A 22,425-nucleotide genomic window follows, 5' to 3' on the forward strand; every position below is an offset into this window, starting at 1 on the left:
CCGGGAGAGGCTCTCACGGCCCCGCACTAGCCAGGCAGAGCCGGAGCGCCCCGCGCGCGTTCGGAGCCCGACTCGTTCCCCGCCCCCCCCCAAAACCAACGTCATTTCCGCTCCCTGTAGCATCAGGAACTACATCTCCCAGACTGCATGGGGGGGGGGGGGTGCTGCTGCCCTTTCCATCCAAGTAAGCTGAAATTGCGCATGCTCCGTGCGAGTCCCCGTGCAGACGGGAGAATAAAGATGCTGCCTCCGTGTAACCCGGGGCTCCGAGCTGAGCAGGTGCTGCTCCCCGGGGTCCGTGCGGGGGGAGCCCGGCATTAACTCCTCCATGCCCGGCCGGGGGGGCTTTCTCCAGCTGGGACCCGTCCCCTGGGCAGCCCCGGGCCGGAGCCCCCCGGTGAGTGAGAGACCCCGGGGGCGCTGGGGCCGGGCAGGAAAGTGACTCTCCGCCCCGGGGAACCTGGGAGAAGCCTCGGAGCTGCCTCAGCCCCAGTGGAGCTGCAGCAGGATCTGCCCCCGGCACCGCTGTGACTGGGGTGGGGGCTGGGGCCCCGGCGGGAAGGGGGGGGGGGTGTCGGGCAGGGGGGGAGAAACCGGAGTTGGGGGCGGGGAAGGTCAGTGGGACGCGGGGGGGGGGGGGGGGGGTTGAACTGTCTCTGTGCAGCCAGGAAATCCCCGGGGGAGAAATGGCGGACTGGGGAAGGGGAGTTAATTGGATCCGGTCCCTGTTTGTGCCACTTGTCTCTCACCCCAAGTACGAATTCTCTCCAGTTCTTCCCCTTTCCTCTCTCAGTATCTCACACGTGACTATAAAATCCGGGGAGATTCCCCCCTTTCCCCACAAATGATCACTTCTTGTCTCCCCCGACTTTCCCCTGCTCTCTCCATAATTCTCAAATGTCAATTTAAAATCTTCTCCAATGAGGGGGATTTTCCCACCCATTTTATCTGCAGCGATTTGTCCTTGTTTAGGTGGGAAATTGTTGCCCTGAGTCATTCCCTAAAACATGGCTGCCCCTGGGTGGGGATGGGATGAGATGCCCGTCCTCTGCCAGGGCGGGGAAGGGAGGAGCCCCTGTCCTCCATGGAGACTGCCCAGACCCCGGTTTCCTAATCCCACTTGTTGCCCCCTAATTACCAACACAGTTGCCCCCAGCAATCACCTGCCCATCCCCGACAGCTGCCCCTTCCCTCACCCAGGGATCCTTCCAGCTCCCCCTCCTTCTCCCTTACCCTCTTAAAGCAGCTCCTCAAAGGGCTCCCTGCTGCCCATGTGCATGGTGGCGGGGGGGGAGGGGACTATCACTTTCTGTTTATGTATTGGACAGTGATATAAAATCCAGTCAAACAGTCCCCCTTTTCCAACTAGCAATATAAAATTCCCTCTTATCAGGGAAAGTGCTGGGGACTGGCATGAAAGTGACTGAACAAACAGCCCCCCGTCATTTCTCCTCTCATTAGCAATTGCCAGGAGAAAATTCAGCCATGGGAGAGCAAATAACCAAGGAATGGGACTTTCGCAGCCAGAGGGGCAGGGAGAGAGGACAGGGGAAGGAGAGACTGAAAGGGGCAGTGATAGAAATCAGTGGAGGGAGAGAGATTTCCTGCTCTCTAATCCACCCAGACACATGTATTGAAGCATGCGGGGGAGGGATAGCTCAGTGGTTTGAGCGTTGGCCTCCTAAACCCAGGGTTGTGGGTTCAATCCTTCAGGGGGCCATTTGGGGCAAAAAAATTGGTGGTTGGCCCTGTTTTGAGCAGGGGGTTGGACTAGGAGAGCTCCTGAGGTCCTTCCAACCCTAATATTCTGTGATCCCTGGGCAGAATCATTTTCCAGTGAACAAAACAAGGATCAAACAGAGGACAAGCCAGTTTCTCTCTCCATATTCCTGCTGCTGTGGGGTGAGTGTCCAAGAGAATCCCCCACAGGGAGTCCTCTGGTTCTGGTCTTTTCTAGCATTGTGTTCAGAGACTTTGTTATGGGATGGGGGGAGGGAGAAGGGAGGTTAAAAATCTCTCTGTTGGCTTAGCCTGGCAGTAGGGGCCAGGTCTACACTCTAATAAAGAGATCAAGCATTTTCCCAGCATGGCAGACTCTAGGATGTCTGTCTGCAGAGAAAGGGCCTGGGAGGATCGTGATGCGAAATGAACTAAAGCCTGTTCTGAAACCCCCCCAATTACCCTTCTCACCCTCCCAGGCTGCAGAATGACATCCCTGTTTCGCTCCAGCTCATCCCATGGGACAGGGGAGGAAAATGGCTGCAGTGGAGCAAGTTCAGGTAGGGATTATTGGGGGATTGCTGGTGGGTTCTTACTGGAGGGAGAGGGACACCAAATACACCAGAGATGGGATGGTTTGCACAGTCTGGTTTGGAGGTTGGAGCGGGGCAGGAAATTCACAGGATGGGAGAAGGAGGAGGACAGGGTGTGGCAAACCTGCTGGGAGTTGTTTAATAAGTGGCCTAGATTCTAGGAACAGACCCCTGAGGTTAGGAGATGGAAATGCTCTGATTTGTTCAACAGAAAATAACCCACCTTCATGGGGCTAAAATAATGCAGCTTCTCACAATGAGGAGGGTGTTGGGCTTCCTTCCACGGAACTCTCCCTGGACCCTGCCAGGGGCTCCATCCCCTGTATCAGTCTGTGGCTAGTAGCTGTGTGATGGATCTGCTGGGAAAGACAAGGGGCTCTCTCTTTGTCCCCTCACCCTGGTGTTTCCAGGATGCTCTGAGAGGGCTGGGGGTGGGACTCTGTTGACTGCAATCTACCGGAGCTTCCATTTGATTTGGAGTGTGAGTGGGGCAGCAGGTACTGAGTGTTGAACTCTTACTCTTTCAGGGGCCGGTGACCGTTGAGGAGGTGGCTGTGTATTTCACCAGGGAAGAGTGGGCTCTGCTGGACCCCGCTCAGAGAACTCTTTATAGGGACGTCATGCAGGAGAACTATGAGAATGTGACCTCGCTGGGTAAGGGTTACTGTTCCCTCAGTTCTTGGAAGGCGAAATGAAGAGTTAAGGTTCATGCCACCTCCACAATACCACCTCTACACTGTCCTCTTTCAGCATCACCCCAATATTCCAGTGACACACACACTGCCAGAGACCCTCCCCTGCTGCAGAGCACTTTGGGAACAGAGCACAGGAGCAGTATCACACAGTGTCAAATATCTCCTGTTTGCTCAAGTAAACCGGGGGTTAGGTCCAGCCTAACGAACAGAAGCTTCCTACCCCTGACCTTCTCTCAAACCCTGAGCCTACTCCACCAGGACCAGAATGTGCTTGGGGTGTAGCAAACAAGTTGCTAGAGTCAGAGCTGCTGGTCCAGGGTTAATTATCACACAGACACTCAGTGTGTCCTTGAATGCTGGCTGGGAGTATCCAGACAAGGGAGCTCCAGCAGCGGAACATTGAATCTCACGCAGAATTACAAACAACACAAGTCCTCACTGCTCTGCATTTCACACCAGCATGTGAAAATGGTTTAGGCTAGTAATGAAACTTCTTGAGACATGGAGAGTCTTGCTCCCCCATCACCATGTGAAATAGCCACAATCTCTCTTCTCTGCAGGTGCCTTGGATTTTTGAGTCCCTGATTCCCGAAGTCACAAGACCCCGATTCTTATTTTTCACATTCTGCTTTTCCAGATTAATTAGCGTCTGTTGCCCCTGAATTAAAGCTTCTAATTTCCCAGTGTTCTGCCCAGCCAGGGGTTTTCCTACTCCCTCCCATTACACTGGACTCACTCGATTCCCTAGTACATATAAACAGGCACACTGGGTCTGTCCAAAGGTCCATCCAGCCCTGTATACGGTCTTCAGACGGTGGCCAATGCCAGGTGCTCCAGAGGGAATGAACACAACATGTAATCATCAAATGATCCATCACCTGTCATGCTTTGCCAGCTTCTAGCAAGAAGAGGCTACCGACACCTTCCCTGCCCTTCCTGGCTAATGGCCATTGATGGACCTATCCTCCATGAATTCATCATGTTCTTTTTTTGAACCCTGTTATAGTCTTAGCCTTCACAACCTCCTCTGGCAAAGAGTTCCACAAGTTGACTGTGCATTGTGTGAAGAAACACTTCCTTTTTTTTGTTTTATACATGCTGCCTATACATTTTTTGTGTGTGATTCCTAGTCCTTGTGTTATGAGAAGAAGTAAATAACTTCCTTATTTACTTTCTCCATGTCAGTCATGATTTTATAGACCTCTCTCCTCACCCCCCTTCATCTCTTTTTCAAGCTGAAAAGTCCCAGTCTTTTTAATCTTTCCTCATACAGAAGCTGTTCCATACCCCTACTCATTTTTTTGCCCTTTTCTAAACCCTTTTCAATTCCATGATATTTTCTTTGAGATGGGGCGACCACATCTGCATGCAGTATTTGAGATATGGGCATACAATGGATTCATATAGAGGCAATATGATATTTTCTGTCTTCTTATCTATCCCTTTCTTAATGATTCCCAACATTGTGTTTGCTTTTTGACTGCCGCTACACATTGAGTGGATGTTTTCTAAGAACTATCCACAGTGAGTCCAAGATCCCTCTCTTGAGTGGAACCAGCTAATTTAGACCCCATCATTTTATATGTATAGTTGGGATTATAGAGACAGGTTTCAGAGTAGCAGCCATGTTAGTCTGTATCCGTAAAAAGAACAGGAGTACTTGTGACACCTTAGAGACTAACAAATTTATTTGGGCATAAACTTTCGTGGGCTACAGCCCACTTCATTGGATGCATAGAATGGAACATGTAATAAGAGTGTGTGTGTGTGTAAAATCAATATATATATATATATACACACACATACGAAGAAGATGCCATACCAGCTCTAAGAGGCTAATTAATTAAGATGACCTATTATCAGCAGGAAAAAAAACGTTTCTAGTGATAATCAAGATGGTCAATTACAGACAGTTGACAAGAGGTTAAGGATAGTTATCATCAGGAAATAGATTCAAGTAGTGTAATGACTCAGCCATTCCCAGTCGCTATACAAGCCAGAGTTAATGGTATCTAATTTGCAAATCAATTCAAGCTCAGCAGTTTCTCGTTGGAGTCTGTTTTTGAAGTCTTTCTGTTGCAAAATTGCATCCTTCAGGTCTGTTACTGAGTGGCCAGAGAGGTTGAAGTGTTCTCCTACTGGTTTTTGAGTGTTATGATTCCTGATGTCAGATTTGTGTCTGTTTATTCTTTTGCGTAGAGACTGTCCAGTTTGGCCAATGTACATGGCAGAGGGGCATTGCTGGCACATGATGGCATATATCACATTGATAGATGTGCAGGTGAAAGAGCCCCTGATGGCGTGGCTGATGTGATTAGGTCCAGTGATGGTGTCACTTGAATAGATATGTGGACAGAGTTGGCATGGGGCTTTGTTGCAAGGATAGGTTCCTGGATTAGTGTTTTTGTTGTGTGGTGTGTGGTTGCTGGTGAGTATTTGCTTCAGGTTAGGGGGCTGTCTGTAAGCGAGGACTGGTCTGTCTCCCAAGATCTGTGAGAGTGAGGGATTGTCTTTCAGGATAGGTTGTAAATCTTTGATGATGCGCTGGAGAGGTTTTAGTTGGGGGCTGAAAGTGACGGCTAGTGGCATCCTGTTATTTTCTTGGTTGGGCCTGTCCCGTAGTAGTTGACTTCTGGGTACTCTTCTGGCTCTGTCAATCTGTTTTTTCACTTCAGCAGGTGAGTATTGTCGTTTTAAGAACGCTTGATAGAGATCTTGTAGGTGTTTGTCTCTGAGGGATTGGAGCAAATGCGGTTGTATTTTAGAGCTTGGCTGTAGACAATGGATCGAGTGGTGTGTCCTGGATGGAAGCTGGAGGCATGTCCTCACCCACAACTATTTCACATTTGGAGACAATATATACGTTCAAGTCAGCGGCACTGCTATGGGCACCCGCATGGCCCCACAGTATGCCAACTTTTCATGGCTGACTTAGAACAACGCTTCCTTAGCTCTCATCCCCTTACGCCCCTACTCTACTTATGCTACATTGATGACATCTTCATCATCTGGACCCATGGAAAAGAAGCCCTTGAGGAATTCCACCATAATTTCAACAATTTCCATCCCACCATCAACCTCAGCCTGGACCAGTCCACACAAGAGATCCACTTCCTGGACACTACTGTGCTCATAAACGATGATCACATAAACACCACCCTATACCAAAAACCTACTGACCACTATACTTACCTACATGCCTCCAGCTTCTATCCAGGACACACCATTCGATCCATTGTCTACAGCCAAGCTCTAAGATACAATGGCATTTGCTCCAACCCCTCAGACAGAGATAAACCCGCTGGTCAGTGAGAGACCCCGGAGTGGGGGGAGGAGGGAGGGTTGAATTGTCTCTGTGCAGCGAGGAAATTCCCCGGGGAGAAGTGGCGGGCAGGGGAAGGGACGGATGTGAGTTAATTGGATCCTTTCCCGGTTTGTGCCCCTTGCCTCTCATGCCTTGATACAAATTCTCTCCAGTTCTTCCCCTTTTCTCTCTCAGTATCTCACACATGACTATAAAATCTGGGGAGATTTCCCCCTTTCCCCTCAAATGATCAGCTCTCTCATGTCTCCTGTTTTCCCCCTGTTCTCGCCATGAGTCTCAAATGTCAATTTAAAATCTCTCTGATGTGGGGGGATTTTCCCACCCATTTTATCTGCAGCGATTTGTCCTTGTTTAGGTGGGAAATTGTTGCCCTGAGTCATTCCCTAAAACATGGCTGCCCCTGGGTGGGGATGGGATGAGATTCCCGTTCTCTGCCAGGGTGGGGAAGGGAGGAGCACCTGTCCCCCATGGGCACTGCCCAGACCCTGGTTTCTCAATCCCACTTGTTGCCCCCTAATTACCAACACAGTTGCCCCCAGCAATCACCTGCCCATCCCCAACAGCTGCCCCTTCCCTCACCCAGGGACCCTTCCAGCTCCCCCTCCTTCTCCCTTACTCTCTTAAAGCAGCTCCTCAAAGGGCTCCCTCCTGCCCATGTGCATGGTGGGAGGGTAACGGGGGGGGAGACTATCGCTTTCTGTTTATGTATTGGACAGTGATATAAAATCCAGTCAAACAGTCCCCCTTTTCCAACTAGCAATATAAAATTCCCTCTTATCAGGGAAAGTGCTGGGGACTGGCATGAAAGTGACTGAACAAACAGCCCCCCGTCATTTCTCCTCTCATTAGCAATTGCCAGGAGAAAATTCAGCCATGGGAGAGCAAATAACCAAGGAATGGGACTTTCGCAGCCAGAGGGGCAGGGAGAGAGGACAGGGGAAGGAGAGACTGAAAGGGGCAGTGATAGAAATCAGTGGAGGGAGAGAGATTTCCTGCTCTCTAATCCACCCAGACACATGTATTGAAGCATGCGGGGGAGGGATAGCTCAGTGGTTTGAGCATTGGCCTCCTAAACCCAGGGTTGTGGATTCAATCCTTCAGGGGGCCATTTGGGGCAAAAAAATTGGGGATTGGCCCTGTTTTGAGCAGGGGGTTGGACTAGGTGACCCTGAGGTCTCTTCCAACCCTGATATTCTATGGTTCTATGATCCCTGGGCAGAATCACTTTCCAGTGAACAAGAAAAAGATCAGACAGAGGAAAAGCCAGTTCCTCACTCCATATTCCTACTGCTGTGGGGTGAGTGTCCAAGAGAATCCCCCACAGTGAGTCCTTTGGTTCAGTTCTTTTCTAGCATTGTGTTCAGAGACTTTGTTATGGGATGGAGGGAGAAGGGAGGTTAAAAATCTCTCTGTTGGCTTAGCCTGGCAGTAGGGGCCAGGTCTACACTCTAATAAAGAGATCAAGCATTTTCCCAGCATGGCAGAATCTAGGATGTCTGTCTGCAGAGAAAGGGCCTGGGAGGATCATGATGTGAAATGAACTAAAGCCTGTTCTGAAACCTCCACAATTACCCTTCTCACCCTCCCAGGCTGCAGAATGACATCCCTGTTTCGCTCCAGCTCATCCCATCCTCCTATGGGACAGGGGAGGAAAATGGCTGCAGTGGAGCAAGTTCAGGTAGGGATTATTGGGGGGTTGCTGGTGGGTTCTTACTGGAGGGAGAGGGACACCAAATACACCAGAGATGGGAAGGTTTGCACAGTCTGGTTTGAGGTTGGAGCGGGGCAGGAAATTCACAGGATGGGAGAGGGAGGAGGACAGGGTGTGGCAAACCTGCTGGGAGTTGTTTAATAAATGGCCTAGATTCTAGGAACAGACCCCTGAGGTTAGGAGGTGGAAATGCTCTGATTTGTTCAACAGAAAATAACCCACCTTCATGGGGCTAAAATAATGCAGCTTCTCACAATGAGGAGGGTGTTGGGCTTCCTTCCACGGAATTCTCCCTGGACCCTGCCAGGGGCTCCATCCCCTGTATCAGTCTGTGGCTAGTAGCTGTGTGATGGATCTGCTGGGAGAGACAAGGGGCTCGCTCTTCATCCCCTTAACCTGGTGTTTCCAGGATGCTCTGAGCAGGCTGGGGGTTGGACTCTGTTGACTGCGATCTACCAGAGCTTCCATTTGATTTGTAGTGTGAGTGGAGCAGCAGGTACTGAGTGTTGGACTCTTGCTATTTCAGGGACTGGTGACCTTTGAGGAGGTGTCTGTGTATTTCACTGAGGAAGAGTGGGCTCTGCTGGACCCCGCTCAGAGAGCTCTCTACAGGGATGTCATGCAGGAGAACTATGAGAATGTGACCTCGCTGGGTAAGTACTCCTGTCCCCTCAGTTCTTTGAAGGGGAAATGAAGAGTTAAGGTTCATGCCACCTCCACAATACCACCTCTACTCTGTCCTCTTTCAGCATCACCCCAATATGCCAGTGACATACACACTGCCAGAGACGCTCCCCTGCTGCAGAACACTTTGGGAACAGAGCACAGGAGTAGTATCACACAGTGTCAAATATCTCTTTGCTCAAGTAAAATGGGGGGTTAGGTCCAGCATAATGAACAGAAGCTTCCTATCCCTGACCTTCTTTCAAACCCTGAGCCTACTCCACCCAAACCAGAATGTGCTTGGGGTGTAGCAAACAAGTTGCTAGAGTCAGAGCTGCTGGTCCAGGGTTAATTATCACACAGACACTCAGGCCTTGGCTACGCTTGAGAATTCACAGCGCTGCATGACTGTAGTAACGCCGCCAGCACCGCGAGAGCTGTCTCGCAGCGCTGCAAGTACTCCAGCTCTCCAAGGGGAATAGCTTGCAGCGCTGCAGGCGCTGATTACACTGGCGCTTTACAGCGCTGCGTTGGGGGGGGGGCGTTTTCACACCCCCGAGTGCAGCAAGTTTCAGTGCTGTACAGCGCCAGTGTAGCCAAGGCCTCAGTGTGTCCTTGAATGCTGTCTGGGAGTATCCAGACAAGGGAGCTCCAGCAGCGGAACATTGAATCTCATCCAGGATTACAGAGGACACAACTCCTCACTGCTCTGCATTTCACACCAGCATGTGAAAATGGTTTAGGTTGGTAATGAAACTTCTTGAGACATGGAGAGTCTTGCTCCCCCATCCCCATGTGAAATAGCCACAATCTCTCTTCTCTGCAGGCACCTTGGATTTTTGAGTCCCTGATTCCCGAAGTCACAAGACACCGATTCTTATTTTTCACATTCTGCTTTTCCAGATTAATTAGCGTCTGTTGCTCCTGAATTATAGCTTCTAATTTCCCAGTGTTCTGCACGGCCAGGGATTTTCCTACTCCCTCCCATTACACTGGACTCACTCGATTCCCTAGTACATATAAACAGGCACACTGGGTCTGTCCAAAGGTCCATCCAGCCCTGTATACAGTCTTCAGACGGTGGCCAATGCCAGGTGCTCCAGAGGGAATGAACACAACAGGTAATCATCAAATGATCCATCACCTGTCATGCTTTGCCAGCTTCTAGCAAGAAGAGGCTACCGACACCTTCCCTGCCCTTCCTGGCTAATGGCCATTGATGGACCTATCCTCCATGAATTCATCATGTTCTTTTTTTGAACCCTGTTATAGTCTTAGCCTTCACAACCTCCTCTGGCAAGAGTTCCACAAGTTGAGTGTGCATTGTGTGAAGAAACACTTCCTTTTGTTTATTTTATACCTGCTGCCTATTCATTTTGTTTTGTGTGATTCCTAGTCCTTGTGTTATGAGAAGTAAATAACTTCCTTATTTCACGTCAATCATGCTTTTATAGACCTCTCTCCTCACCCCCCTTCATCTCTTTTCCAAGCTGAAAAGTCTGAGTCTTTTTAATATCTCCTCATACAGAAGCTGTTCCATACCCCTAATCATTTTTTTTCCCTTTTCTAAACCCTTTTCAATTGCATGATATCTTCTTTGACATGGGGCGACCACATCTGCATGCAGTATTTGAGATATGGGCATACAATGGATTTATATAGAGGCAATATGGTATTTTCTGTCTTATCTATCCCTTTCTTAATGATTCCCAACATTCTGTTCGCTTTTTGACTGCCGCTACACATTGAGTGGATGTTTTCTAAGAACTATCCACAGTGAGTCCAAGATCCCTCTCTTGAGTGGAACCAGCTAATTTAGACCCCGTCATTTTATATGTATAGTTGGGATTATGTTTTCCAATGGGCTGCACTATGTATTATCCTGACATCTAGTACTGCTGAGATCCTGCATTCAGTAATATCCCTGCCCTTCCTGTTCCCTTTCTCCACTGAACCCCACCAGCCCATGCTTACTGTTCCCAGCTTCTCCAAGACTCTCTTTGTCTCTGGACCTCTGTCAGCAAGAAGCAGTGCCAGGGAGACTTGCCCTCTCTCTGGAGACTTCGATTTCTGGGACACAGTTTTAGTTTCTCGGTGTTTTAGGAAACTCTTTGAAACTGAGTGTCAGTGACATTAACCATAGTACAGTCTGGACTGTTGAACAGCTGTGTCCCCTCAGTTCCCCAGGCTGGGGTGCCTTTTCCACTGCTTTACTGTGAGAGCAGCCACTTCTGGGCAGTTAACACACAGTCTCCAGCTTGTAACTCGCTCCCAGCTACACAGTACTGTGTGCTGCTAGTCAGCCACTCACGAATTACAGTACCCCACAGGAGAACCCCAGAAAATTCTCTGGTCCCAGACTTTCCACCAGAAATGTTCATCTTGCACCATCCAGCACACTACTGAACAACGCAAGCTCATATGAAGTCTGTCATTTAATCAGTGGAAAATACCATGCACCAGCCTTATTATCCCAAATGGTGTTTCCAACACACTTTCATCCAAACACACTGGTTAGATAGAACAATAAAACAAGATTGTTAAAATCTTTTTTTTTTTTTTTTGTAGTTGACTAAGGGTAATGAGGCATTCAAGTCAGAATTGTTTACAAAAGAAATGCAAGATAAAACACAAACTAATGTTTAACTTAACAAGCTAAAACAGATTCAAAGCTAATGTTTCTCTCACCATGTGCTTAGACTGGCTGGCTTTCCTTTCAGCCAGGACTCCCCCTAACCCGCCCCTGCTACCCAAGTCCAGTTCTTCAGGAGTTGTCATGAGCAGAGGGAAAGGGGGGAGAGAGAGTCTCAAGCATTTTCCTCACCTCTTTTTATAATTCAGTCCTTTGTACAAGAAACAACTTCAGTTCTCAGCTGAGTCATGGTGACGGTCTGTCTGTTGTAGATATGAGCTTCCAGTGATCCCTATGAAGGAATGTAAAGGTCTTCTTCACACCTTCCCCCTCCAGAGAATGGCTATTTGACCAGCTGTTTGCCTTGCTGTCTCTGAGGAAGTGGTCTGTGGGTGTTCCCCAGAATTGTAACTTTTACAGTAATATCATACAGTAAAATCTCATAACTTTACATACAGTGTTGCTACACATTTTAAGAGGAGGATAATATTCAGTAGATTGTGTTTTCAAATGATACCTCACAAGCTATACTATGTACAAAATTGGTCATAATTTTCTTGAAGGGTCAACATGGAGTATAGACTGACGCACTGTGGGTGTTCCCAGCAGATATGGGGGTGTTTCAAACCCTCATAAGCAGAGTGTTTTGCATCTTCAAGGACCTGGGGAGCTGGTCCTGGGAATTCACTGGTTTACCAAGTGTGACACTGTATGGAATTGAGGCACTTTATATTATTATTATTTTATTATTAATACCAATGAGATAAAATTACAATGAATCGTGCTAGATATGCCATGTAAAATGTTATGATTTTCCAAGTATGATAATTTTGTTTCTATGTTTGTATCACCTTTCTATTGTGAGTTATAGATGTACTCTAAATATCTATATTTCTAGACTTGTGCAGTGTTTCCAGGTGACACCCCCAGACATATTGGCATCAGCACTGCCTAGGCTGTTTGATGGCCCATTCTGGGTCATCAGCTGTACAATGAGCCCATGGAAAGGATCAAGGGCAGGGGTGGGTTAACTTTTTGGCCCAAGGGCCACATTGGGGTTGCAAAACTGTATGGAGGGCCAGGTAGGGAAGGCTCCCAAAACAGCTTGGCCCTGCCCCCTCCGAATTCCCCCCCCCCTGCTCCTTGTCCCCTGACCGCCCCCTCCTGAGACCAACAACCCCAACTGCCCTCCCAGGACCCCACCCCCTTCCCAGCCCCCCCTGAATGCCCAGACCCCTATCCACCCACCCAGCCCTTGACAGACCCTCAGCACTCCCACGCCTATCCAACCCCCACGTTCCCTGTCTCCTGACACCCTGCCCGAACCTCAGCCCCATCCAACCGCCCTGTCCCCTGACTGCCCCCTGGGACTCCCTGCCCCTTATCCAACCCTCTCCCCCCCCCCCCCCGGCCTCTTACTATGCTGCTCAGAGCAGCATGTCTGGCAACCGTGTGGCCCGCGTGGAGCCAGACACGCTGCCCCACAGGAGTGCACGACGCCCCCCAGAGCACTACCTGCACAGTGGCATGGCTGCAGGGAAGGGGGAACAGCAAGAGGGGGAGCTAGCCTCCCCGGCTGGGAGCTCAGGGGCCGGTCAGGACCGTCCTGTGGGCCGGATGTGGCCTGCGGCCGTAGTTTGCTCTGCTGTGATCAAGGGGATACACCTATTGAGTCAGGAAGACATGCAGGGGTATGCCTGTGTACTGAGAACTCCAAGGCTTTTCCATGCCCTGTACTGTGAAGCTTGTGTTTGGGACACAGGAAGTACAAGCCACATGGCAAAAGGAATATACAGGGCAGCTGCATCATCTCCATTTTGTCTTCAATCCCTCTTCCTACCTCTGGAGCAACTTCTCTACAAACTGAAGCCTTGAACAAAGGACTGGATGACCCATCCAAACTGTGGATGGGTTCCAGATGGACTTTCAAGCCAGCAACTCACCAATACCACTAAGAACCCGATATATAGATTTTGGAATGTATATGACTGCTTTCCCATTTAACAACTCCCTTTTTCTTTCTAGCTTTCCTTTATAATAAACCTTTAGTTTTGATGCTAAAGGTGTAACAATGCTGATTCTGATGGGACCCAACTGAAAGTGCCAATTCAGGACAAATTGCTTCAAGCGGGGCGGTTACAGCCCAAGGCTGGGGGTTTTCCACCTCTAAGGCAAACCAAACCAGCCAAACAGAGAGGACTTTGGTTTTACCAAGCTGGCTAACCACAAGTCATGCAAGCAATTCCCTTAGACACTCCAGTTTCCCAGTATCACCACCAGTGCCACTCGCTATGGGGACAAATGGTTATGAAAACCAATACCCCAGTAAAAGAAAAAGGTTCTTCCGATCCCAAAGGACCAAGCCCCAGACAAAGGTCAATATACAAATCAGATCTTACCCACAAATCATGCTGTTGCCAATCCTTTAAAATCTGAAACTTAAAGGTTTATTCATAAAAGGAAAAAGAGCTAGAATTGTTTAAATTTAATAAATTCCATACAGTAATGGCAAAGTTCTTGGTTCATCAAGCAGGCTAGGCAAAGCTGATACCAACTTGTGTGGGATGTCACCCAGAAGCATAGCATAATTTTGCAATACAGACAGTATAGAGCCAATATTCATAACTTCAACTACAAAAACGATACACATATACAGATAGCATAATCATAACCAGCAAACCATAACCTTGTCCTACACACCTCAAATGCTAGCCTTTGTACAATTTTTGCTGCAAATCTATAACAGTGGTTGCAGCAGTGATTTACATGGTTACAGATTCTGTCAACAACGTCACAAAAGGATTAGCTGGCAGCAAGGTATTTTGGGTAAGGTCCAAACCTATAGTGACCCAGTAATGTGGCTGACCCTTTGGGGTCAGAAGAACACTTTGTGAGAAGAGTTTTTAAATAACCTCTCACTGTATTGTACCTAGGTGCCGATTGGGATTCAGAACTGGAATGCAATAAAGGGGGCTGTGTGGTTTCTTTTTTCAGCTTCTCAGTAGTAGTGTGGGGGATCAGAAGTACAGTTTGTGACTGGTAGGTGAGTTTAACTTTAGTGTTAACCACTAGCTTTTGGAGCATCTGCTCTCCCTTTTTCAGCCTGCCCTGACCTTGGCATTTTCAGTGAGGACTACTGCAGGCACACCAGGTCACACTAAGCACTGAAGATAAATTATAGAATGTTTTTTATAATGATCAAATCTTATGAAAACAACTGAACTCCTTTTTGTTTTCTTTCATCTGAGCAGGGTTTCCAGTTTCCAAACCTGATGTGAGCTCCCAGCTGGAACAAGGGAAAGAGTCATGGGTCCCAGACCTCCAGCGTTCAGAGGAAAGAGAGATCCTGAGAGCTCCCTGCACAGGTGAGGAAACATTAAACCAACTCATAATCTGAAAGTGCATGAAGGAAACAGCTGGGATGCCCTACAAAGCCCTTGGAAGCTCTCTCAGTTCATTATTGTCCCTAGCAGGGGTCGGATCCTCAGTGTAAATATAGCTTAGACTTCCTGTAGATCCTAGCAGACACCAGGCAGTAACTTCCCCTTCTCCCCCTGTGAATTTGGATGGGATGTGAAGGCCAAGTTGATCCCCTCCTCTCTCCTATTTGCTGAAGGGTTTGGGGGAATTCAGTTTCTGATCTTTATTTGACCTCTCTCCAGCACTTGTTTTATTTTGCTCTTCCCTTTTCCATCCCTGGTTGAGGTTTCTATCTCTATTACAGCAGGTGATGCAATGATATGTGAGAAAGAGGAGCAGAATTCTCAGCAGGAAAATGTTGAGCAAGTGGATAAACACAGAGAATTATCGCAAAGATCGGAAAGGAATGTGTCCAGGAGTCATGAGCTGGGAAAATCCTGTGAGATTCAGCACAGACCAGAAAGAGAACAAGGAAGCCAGCCAGAGTTGAAAGTGGGTAAATGTATTTCCTGTCCAGGAACTCAGAAGTACCTTAAGGAAACCACAACACAGCAAGAAATCCTCAGGAGAAAGAGAAAAAATACATTCACTGAGTGTGGGAAAAACTTACGTGACTATTCAGCCCTTATTAGTCATCAGAGAATCCACACAGGGAAGCGGCTCTATGAATGCAGTGAGTGTGGGAAAAACTTCAATCCCAGATCACAGCTTATTAGGCATCAGAGAATCCACACAGGGGAGAGGCCCTATGAATGCAGTGAGTGTGGAAAAAGCTTCACTCGGAGATCACACTTATTAGGCATCAGATAATCCACACAGGGGAGAGGCCCTATGAATGCAGTGAGTGTGGGAAAAGCTTCACTCAAAGATCAGACCTTTCTGAACATCAGAGAATCCACACAGGGGAGAGGCTCTATGAATGCAGTGAGTGTGGAAAACGCTTCACTCAAAGATCAGGTCTTTTTCAACATCAGAGAATCCACACAGGGGAGAAGCCTTATGAATGCAGTGAGTGTGGGAAAAGCTTCACTCACAGATCAGTGCTTTCTGAACATCAGAGAATCCACACAGGGGAGAGGCCCTATGAATGCAGTGAGTGTGGGAAAAGCTTCACTCACAGCTCACACCTTATTACGCATCAGAGAAATTCACACAGGGGAGAAGCCCTATGAATGCAGTGAGTGTGGGAAAAACTTCACTCACAAATCAGTCCTTTCTGAACATCAGAATATCCACACTGGTGTGAGACCTTATGAATGCAGTGAGTGTGGGAAAAACTTCACTCACAGATCATCCATTATTAGGCATCAGAGAATCCACAGAGGGTAGAGGCCCTATGAATACCAGTGAGTGTGGAAAAAGCTTCACTCAAAGATCAGATCTTTTTCAACATCGGAGAATGCACTGAGTGTGGGAATACCTTACCTTGGCACTCAGACCATGTTAGGCATCAGAGAATCTGCAAGGGAGATCAACACCATAAAAACCTCTAGGGTTACCATTATTTTTTTTTTTAATACTTTTCCTGATTCCCACGTAGTAACTTTTAAAGCTATTTGACTGTTTGCAGCACCGTTATCCCTCAGTTTGTCCTGTTGATTGGCCCATTTTTGCCTTTTGCAGTTCTCCCTGTTTGAGGTGGACAAATAGGTCTCTAATTCGAGTGTGCCCTTCCTGTCGGGAACCAGGGAGCATCATATTAATACCATTTCTCCTGTTTCAAAGTTATTGTTAGAATGTGACGTTATTAATATGAACTGGGACTGTATAGATCCGTAGTGTCCAATAGAAATTTGATGCTAGCCACACTGCTAGCCCCACTTGTGGTTTTGAATTTTTATTAGCCACATTATAAAAAAGCCACATGCATTAGCCACAATTCAATAGCCTATTAGCCACATATGGCTAGTGGCAAACGTATTGGACACCGCTGTATAGATCATTGTTGCAGCTATAGTGGCACCAAATCTTGTATAAAGTGAGTCAAATAAGGTGTATAAGACAAGGTTTTGATTTGCTGGTTATGGTTATGCTATCTCTATGCATGTATCATTTCTGTATTTAAAGTTATAAGTATTTGCTCTATACTGTCTGTATTTCAAGCTTGTGCTATGCTTCTGGGTGACACCCCAGACAATTTGTCATCAGCACTGCCTTGCCTCCTTGATTAAGGACCATCAGCTACAACTGACCCTTTGAGAGAAGGAATATACACCTTGTGACTCAGCAAGGCATGCAGGGACATGCCTATGGATAGAACTCTAAGGTTTTTCCATGCCATGTGCTGGATAGCTTGTTTTTGGAACAAAGAAAGCAGAGGCCACATGGCAAGAGACTATAAAAGACTGCTGCATCTCCTCCATCTTGTGTTTAATCCTGCTTCTTGCCCCTGGAGGAACTTTGCTACAAACTGAATCTCTGAACAAAGGATTGAATGACCCATCCCAGCTGTGGGTGTACTCCAGGGACTTAATTTGAACCTGCAGTTTATTCCATCACTGCTATAATCTGAACCAAGAAGTTTGCTATTACTGTATATAATTGATTCCATTTAACCAATTCTAGCTCTCATCTATATATTTTTTTTCTTATGAATAAATCTTTAGATTTTAGATTCTAAAGGACTGGCAATGAAAAGAAAGGAGAAGTTAAAATGACAAAAGGGAAGGAAAAAGGGGAGAGAGAGACTGTTTTTCCAGAACGAGGTATTTAAAAAGCACATGATTTGCAATTTCTGGCTGAAAGAAAAGTGCAATTTAATATTCTCTCTCTCTCTCTCTCTCTCTCTCTCTCTCTCTCTCTCTCTCTCTCTCTCTCCTCTCTCTCTCTCTCTCTCTCTCTCTCTCTCTCTCTCTCTCTTCTCTCTCTCTCTCTCTCTCTCCAGTTATAGGAGAGAGAGATTTGTGCATAGTATCTGATTTGTATATTGACCTGGGTTTGGGGCTTGGTCCTTTTGGATCGGGAGAACCTTTTTTCTTTTACTGGGGTATTGGTTTTCATAACCATTCATCCTCATAACAAGTGGCACTGGTGGTGATACTGGGAAACTGGAGTGTCTAAGGAAATTACTTGTATAACTTATGTTTAGCCAGTGGGTTGAGACCAAAGTCTTCTCTGTTTGGCTGGTTTGGTGTGCCTTAATAATACAGGAAACCCACCTTTGGGCTGTAACTGCCCTGCTCTAAGCAATTTGTCCTGAATTGATACTCTCAGTTGTGTCCCGCCAAAGGCAGCATCATTACAGAGAGACAATCTGTATCATTGGTGAATCATTGCCTGTTCTTATGTTGCTCTGGGTGTGCTGAAGAGCTGTTATATTGGGAACTTTTCAAATTGTATTTAAATGAAGAGGAGCAGGGGCAGGAAAAAGTGTTATTTCAGCCTCTGTGACACTGAAGGAGATGGGCTCACTCAGATTCCCTCCTTACTCATCATTGCAGAACTATTACCTTTTGTCTGAGATGTGCAGAGTTTATCTTTATCACATTCTATCCCTCCACTTCTGAAAGTGTCACGTGATAAGAGTTCTCAGCTGTCTGTGCTTGGAGTTAATGCTTTGACTTCTTTGATCCTATACCAGAGTCGCTCTGACTGGAGATGAAAGCGTCAAAGACCTGGAAGGGGAACTCAAATAGATTCCAAACTCAGTGGGATCATTTGGAGTTTAAATCCCAGGTTCCATCTATTGGTAAAGCCACTTCTGGCAAGGTGGCTGTTTTGTCCCCCATTATTTGGATGCTAGGATACTAAAAATATTGTAAATAACATAACTGACTATTGAGACAGTGCTGAGTGAAGTATGTTTGAATGGATCAGAGGAGAATGTGATGGGAGAATCTCTTGTCCTGATTCTGAATAATCTGATGTAACCTGCTCTGGAATTTCACTTGACACTTGCATTGTCATGAATTCTGTCTCTGATGTGGGTTTCTATCTTTCCTGAAGGTGGTTTCTTCACCCAATTGGATATTAGTTCACTTTGATAGAGTGTAGCTCAGATTTATTGGAGAATTTAAGACAAATGACCATTTCCTAAAGTCACCATTTCTCACTTCAGCTTTGCTTTTTTCCCCATCCTTCCATGATGATATGGAGAAAGATCAAGTGCAGTTCTGTCAATAGGAGAGAACTCTCCAATTTACTGGACATGCTAACAAACAAACAGCAGCAATTTTAAATCTCCACTCGGAAATGGTGAACAACAGCAGAACCCCAACTAACTGAAGGAAGTGTATATGATCACAGTGTAGTTCAATTGTTGAAGTGAATATTGTCTCTGATGATCTGGGGAGAGAATTCCACAGTAAGTGGTTTTGAACTAGGCAAAATGTCCATGTATTTGGTTCCCAAAGCATTTGTAACACAGGCCCTACAGAAGATCTCTCCTAGCTAATCCTGTGGTATGGGAAATACTGCCCTTTTTGACGCAGATGTTGAGGAAATAGAAGTGGGGGGTTTGAATTTATCCTTTGTAGGGGCTAAAAATATGTATAAAATTAAATCAGTGCTGGAAATCTAATAGCTGCAGAAACATAGCTATTTTTTAATAGAAACTCCAGCTCTGGTAACTAACAGAGATTCTGATCCAGGCCTGTATCCAGTCCCATGACTGGAACTGTGCCACCAAATTAAAGAAAAGCTGGGCATGTTTTGAGAAGCCATTCCCCACTAACTTTGCTGAGATTTGGAGTGGTTTGGTAAAGGATTCTACTTCATAGAATTGTAAATTTACCCTAACCAAGGCCAAAGATTTGGAAAGAACTGGTGTTTCATAGAATATCAAGGTTGGAAGGGACCTCAGGAGGTCATCTAGTCCAACCCTCTGCTTAAAGCAGGACCAATTCCCAGACAGATTTTTGCTTGAGATTCCTAAATGGCCCCTCAAGGATTGAACTGACAATCCTGGCTAATTAGCAGGCTAATGCTCAAACCACTGAGCTCTCCCTCCCCAAAAGAGTACACCTCCAATTCTTGCTTTCCACCCCAGTAAAGGAAGCTATGGTGACCAGTGACCCAAGGAAAATTGTACGTCTCCACTTCCTACTTCAGTGTGTCTGATTACAGTTCCAAAGGATGCCAGGGTTAGATTGAGAGCAATCATCTTTCACCGTTTGGATCCAAAGAGAGAGAGCTTCATAGGATATTTCTTCCCTATGGATGCCAAGCTGTTATGGCCTCTGTCCTTCATGCCCTTTGAGACTTTTTCTAGTTTTGGCGTTAAAATTAAGGAGCTAAGGCAAGCCTACCACAAAACCAGAGAGGCAAACGGAAGGTACAGGGCAGAGCCGCAGACATGCCGCTTCTATGCTGAGCTGCATGCCATGCTAGGGGGTGCAGCCACCACTACCCCAACCATGTGCTTTGACTCAGTCAATGGAGAATCACGAAACACGGAAGCGGGTTTTGGGGACAAGGAAGATAGCTAACAGCAAGGAAGCAGAGAAACCGGTTTCCCCAAAAGCCAGGATATGTTTTTCATCCTGGACCTGGAACCAGTAACCCCTGAACTCACCCAAGGCATGCTCCCAGACCTTGAGGGCACACAAGGCACCTCTGGTGAGTGTACCTTTGTAAATATTACACATGGTTTAAAAGCAAGCGTGTTTAATGATTGATTTGCCTTGGCATTCGCGGCCAGTACAGCTACTGGAAAAGTCTGTTAATGTGTATGGGGATTGAGCGGAAATCCTCTAGGGACATCTCCAGAAAGCTCTCCATGTACTCCCAAAGCCTTTGCAAAAGGTTTCTGGGGAGGGCTGCCTTATCCCGTCTGCCATGGTAGGACACTTTACCACGCCAGGCCAGTAGCACGTAGTCTGGAATCATTGCATAACAAAGCATGGCAGCGTATGCTCTCGGTGTTTGCTGGCATGCAGACAACATCCATTCCTTATCTCTCTTTGTTATCCTCAGGAGAGTGATATCATTCACTGTCACCTGGTTGAGATGGGGTGATTTTATTAAGGGGACATTCAGATGTGCCCGTTCCTGCTCGGCTGAACAGAAATATTCCCCGCTGTTTAGTGATCATCCCAGAGAATTGGGGGTGGGGGGGGTGTTAGTTGAGTTTGTGCTGCACGTTAACCTGGAAACTGCAGCCCCTCCTTTTAAATTGCAAACCCATTTTAAATGGCCAACCCAACGGCCGCTTGGTATGGGAAATGAGGACGCTGCTGTTTGAAACCATTCCCACATGTTATGACGGTTAAATAAGCCAAAAGACTGTGGCTTACCATGGCTGCCTGCAAGCCGAATTCTGTTGCCTGGCACTGTGTGAGTGATCTCTCACACCAAACTGGCAGGCCCTCAATATAAGAGGAAAAATGCGACCTTGTAACAAAAGCACATGTGCTGTGTAATGTGACCAGCAAGATTTAACGTGAAAGAGTGTACCCATTGTTCTCTAAAATGTGTCTTTTTAACTACCACCTCTCTCTTCTCCACCAGCTGCAAATGTTTCTCCTTTGCAGAGGCTAGTGAAGATTAGAAGGCAAAAAAGGCACACTCGGGCTGACATGTTCTCGGAGCTCCAGATGTCCTCCCACGCTGACAGAGCATAGCAGAATGCGTGGAGGCAGACAATGTCAGAGTGCAGGAAAGCACAATATGAATGCGAGGAGAGGTGGCGGGCTGAATCGCGGGCTGAAGAGAGCAAGTGACAGGCTGAAGAGGATAAGTGACGTCAGCTTGCTGACAGAAGGCAAGAGTCGATGCTCTGGCTGCTGGAGCATCAAACTGATATGCTCCAGCATATGGTTGAGCTGCAGGAAAGGCAGCAGGAGCACAGACCACCTCTACAGCTCCGGTGTAACCAACAGCCCTCCTCCCCAACTTCCATTGCCTCCTCACCCAGATGCCCAAGAATGTGGTGGGGGGCCTTTGGCCACCCAGCCACACCACCCCAGAGGATTGCCCAGGCAACCGAAGGCTAGCCTTCAATAAGTTTTAAAGTTTTGAAGTGCAGTGTGTCCTTGTCCTTACCTCCTCCCCCACTCCACCCTGGTGCTTCCCTCCTTCTCCACCCCTCCTGGGCTACCTTGGCAGTTATCCCCCTATTTGTGTGATGAATTAATAAAGAATGCATGAATGTGAAGTAACAATGACTTTATTGCCTCTGCAAGCGGTGATCGAAGGGGGGGGGGATGGTGGTTAGCTTACAGGGAAGTAGAGTGAACTGGGGGGGGGGGGGTTCATCAAGGAGAAACAAACAGAACTTTCACACCATAGCCTGGCCAGTCATGAAACTAGTTTTCAGAGCTCCTCTGATGTGCAGCGTGCCCTGCTGTGCTCTTCTAACTGCCCTGGTGTCTGGCTGCGTGTAATCAGCAGCCAGGCGATTTGTCTCAACCTCCGACCCCGCCATAAATATCTCCCCCTTACTCTCACAGATATTGTGGAGCGCACAGCAAGCAGTAATAACAATGGGAATATTGATTTCGCTGAGGTCTATCCGAGTCAGTAAACTGCGCCAGCGCACTTTTAAACGTCCAAATGCACATTCTACCACCATTCGGCACTTGCTTAACCTATAGTTGAACAGGTCCTGACTACTGTCCAGGCTGCTTGTGTATGGCTTCATGAGCCATGGGAGCAAGGGGTAGGCTGGGTCCCCAAAGATAATTATAGGCATTTCAACATCCCCAATGGTTATTTTCTGGTTTGGGAAG

General features: G+C 47.2%; 1 protein-coding gene and 1 long non-coding RNA gene across 6 annotated transcripts; both read left to right on the top strand.

Annotated features, from left to right (window-relative positions):
• Positions 1-44: 44 nt before the first annotated feature.
• On the top strand, positions 45-17,370 carry LOC101950087 (zinc finger protein 560-like). 5 transcript variants are annotated; one of them, XM_065570120.1, is made up of 8 exons: positions 159-397; positions 1,825-1,902; positions 2,199-2,279; positions 2,840-2,966; positions 7,922-8,010; positions 8,570-8,696; positions 14,590-14,703; positions 15,066-17,370. In XM_065570120.1, exons 3-8 carry the CDS (start codon positions 2,238-2,240, stop codon positions 15,566-15,568), a joined length of 1,002 nt encoding a protein of 333 aa, XP_065426192.1. In that variant the 5' UTR covers positions 159-397; positions 1,825-1,902; positions 2,199-2,237; the 3' UTR covers positions 15,569-17,370. The 5 variants fall into 5 exon arrangements, with proteins under 5 accessions (XP_065426194.1, XP_065426193.1, XP_065426192.1 ...); XM_065570118.1 differs by having other exon boundaries at positions 163-397; positions 15,063-17,370; XM_065570121.1 differs by lacking the exon at positions 1,825-1,902 and having other exon boundaries at positions 75-397; positions 15,044-17,370.
• A 252-nt stretch (positions 17,371-17,622) lies between these two features.
• On the top strand, positions 17,623-21,851 carry LOC135975990 (uncharacterized). The gene is made up of 2 exons (XR_010593222.1): positions 17,623-20,314; positions 21,206-21,851. It is a non-coding gene; the product is annotated as an uncharacterized LOC135975990 (long non-coding RNA).
• The last annotated feature ends 574 nt before the right edge of the window (positions 21,852-22,425 follow it).

This window comes from Chrysemys picta, chromosome 16 (assembly GCF_011386835.1).
Source record: "Chrysemys picta bellii isolate R12L10 chromosome 16, ASM1138683v2, whole genome shotgun sequence".
Classification (NCBI taxonomy): domain Eukaryota; kingdom Metazoa; phylum Chordata; order Testudines; family Emydidae; genus Chrysemys; species Chrysemys picta.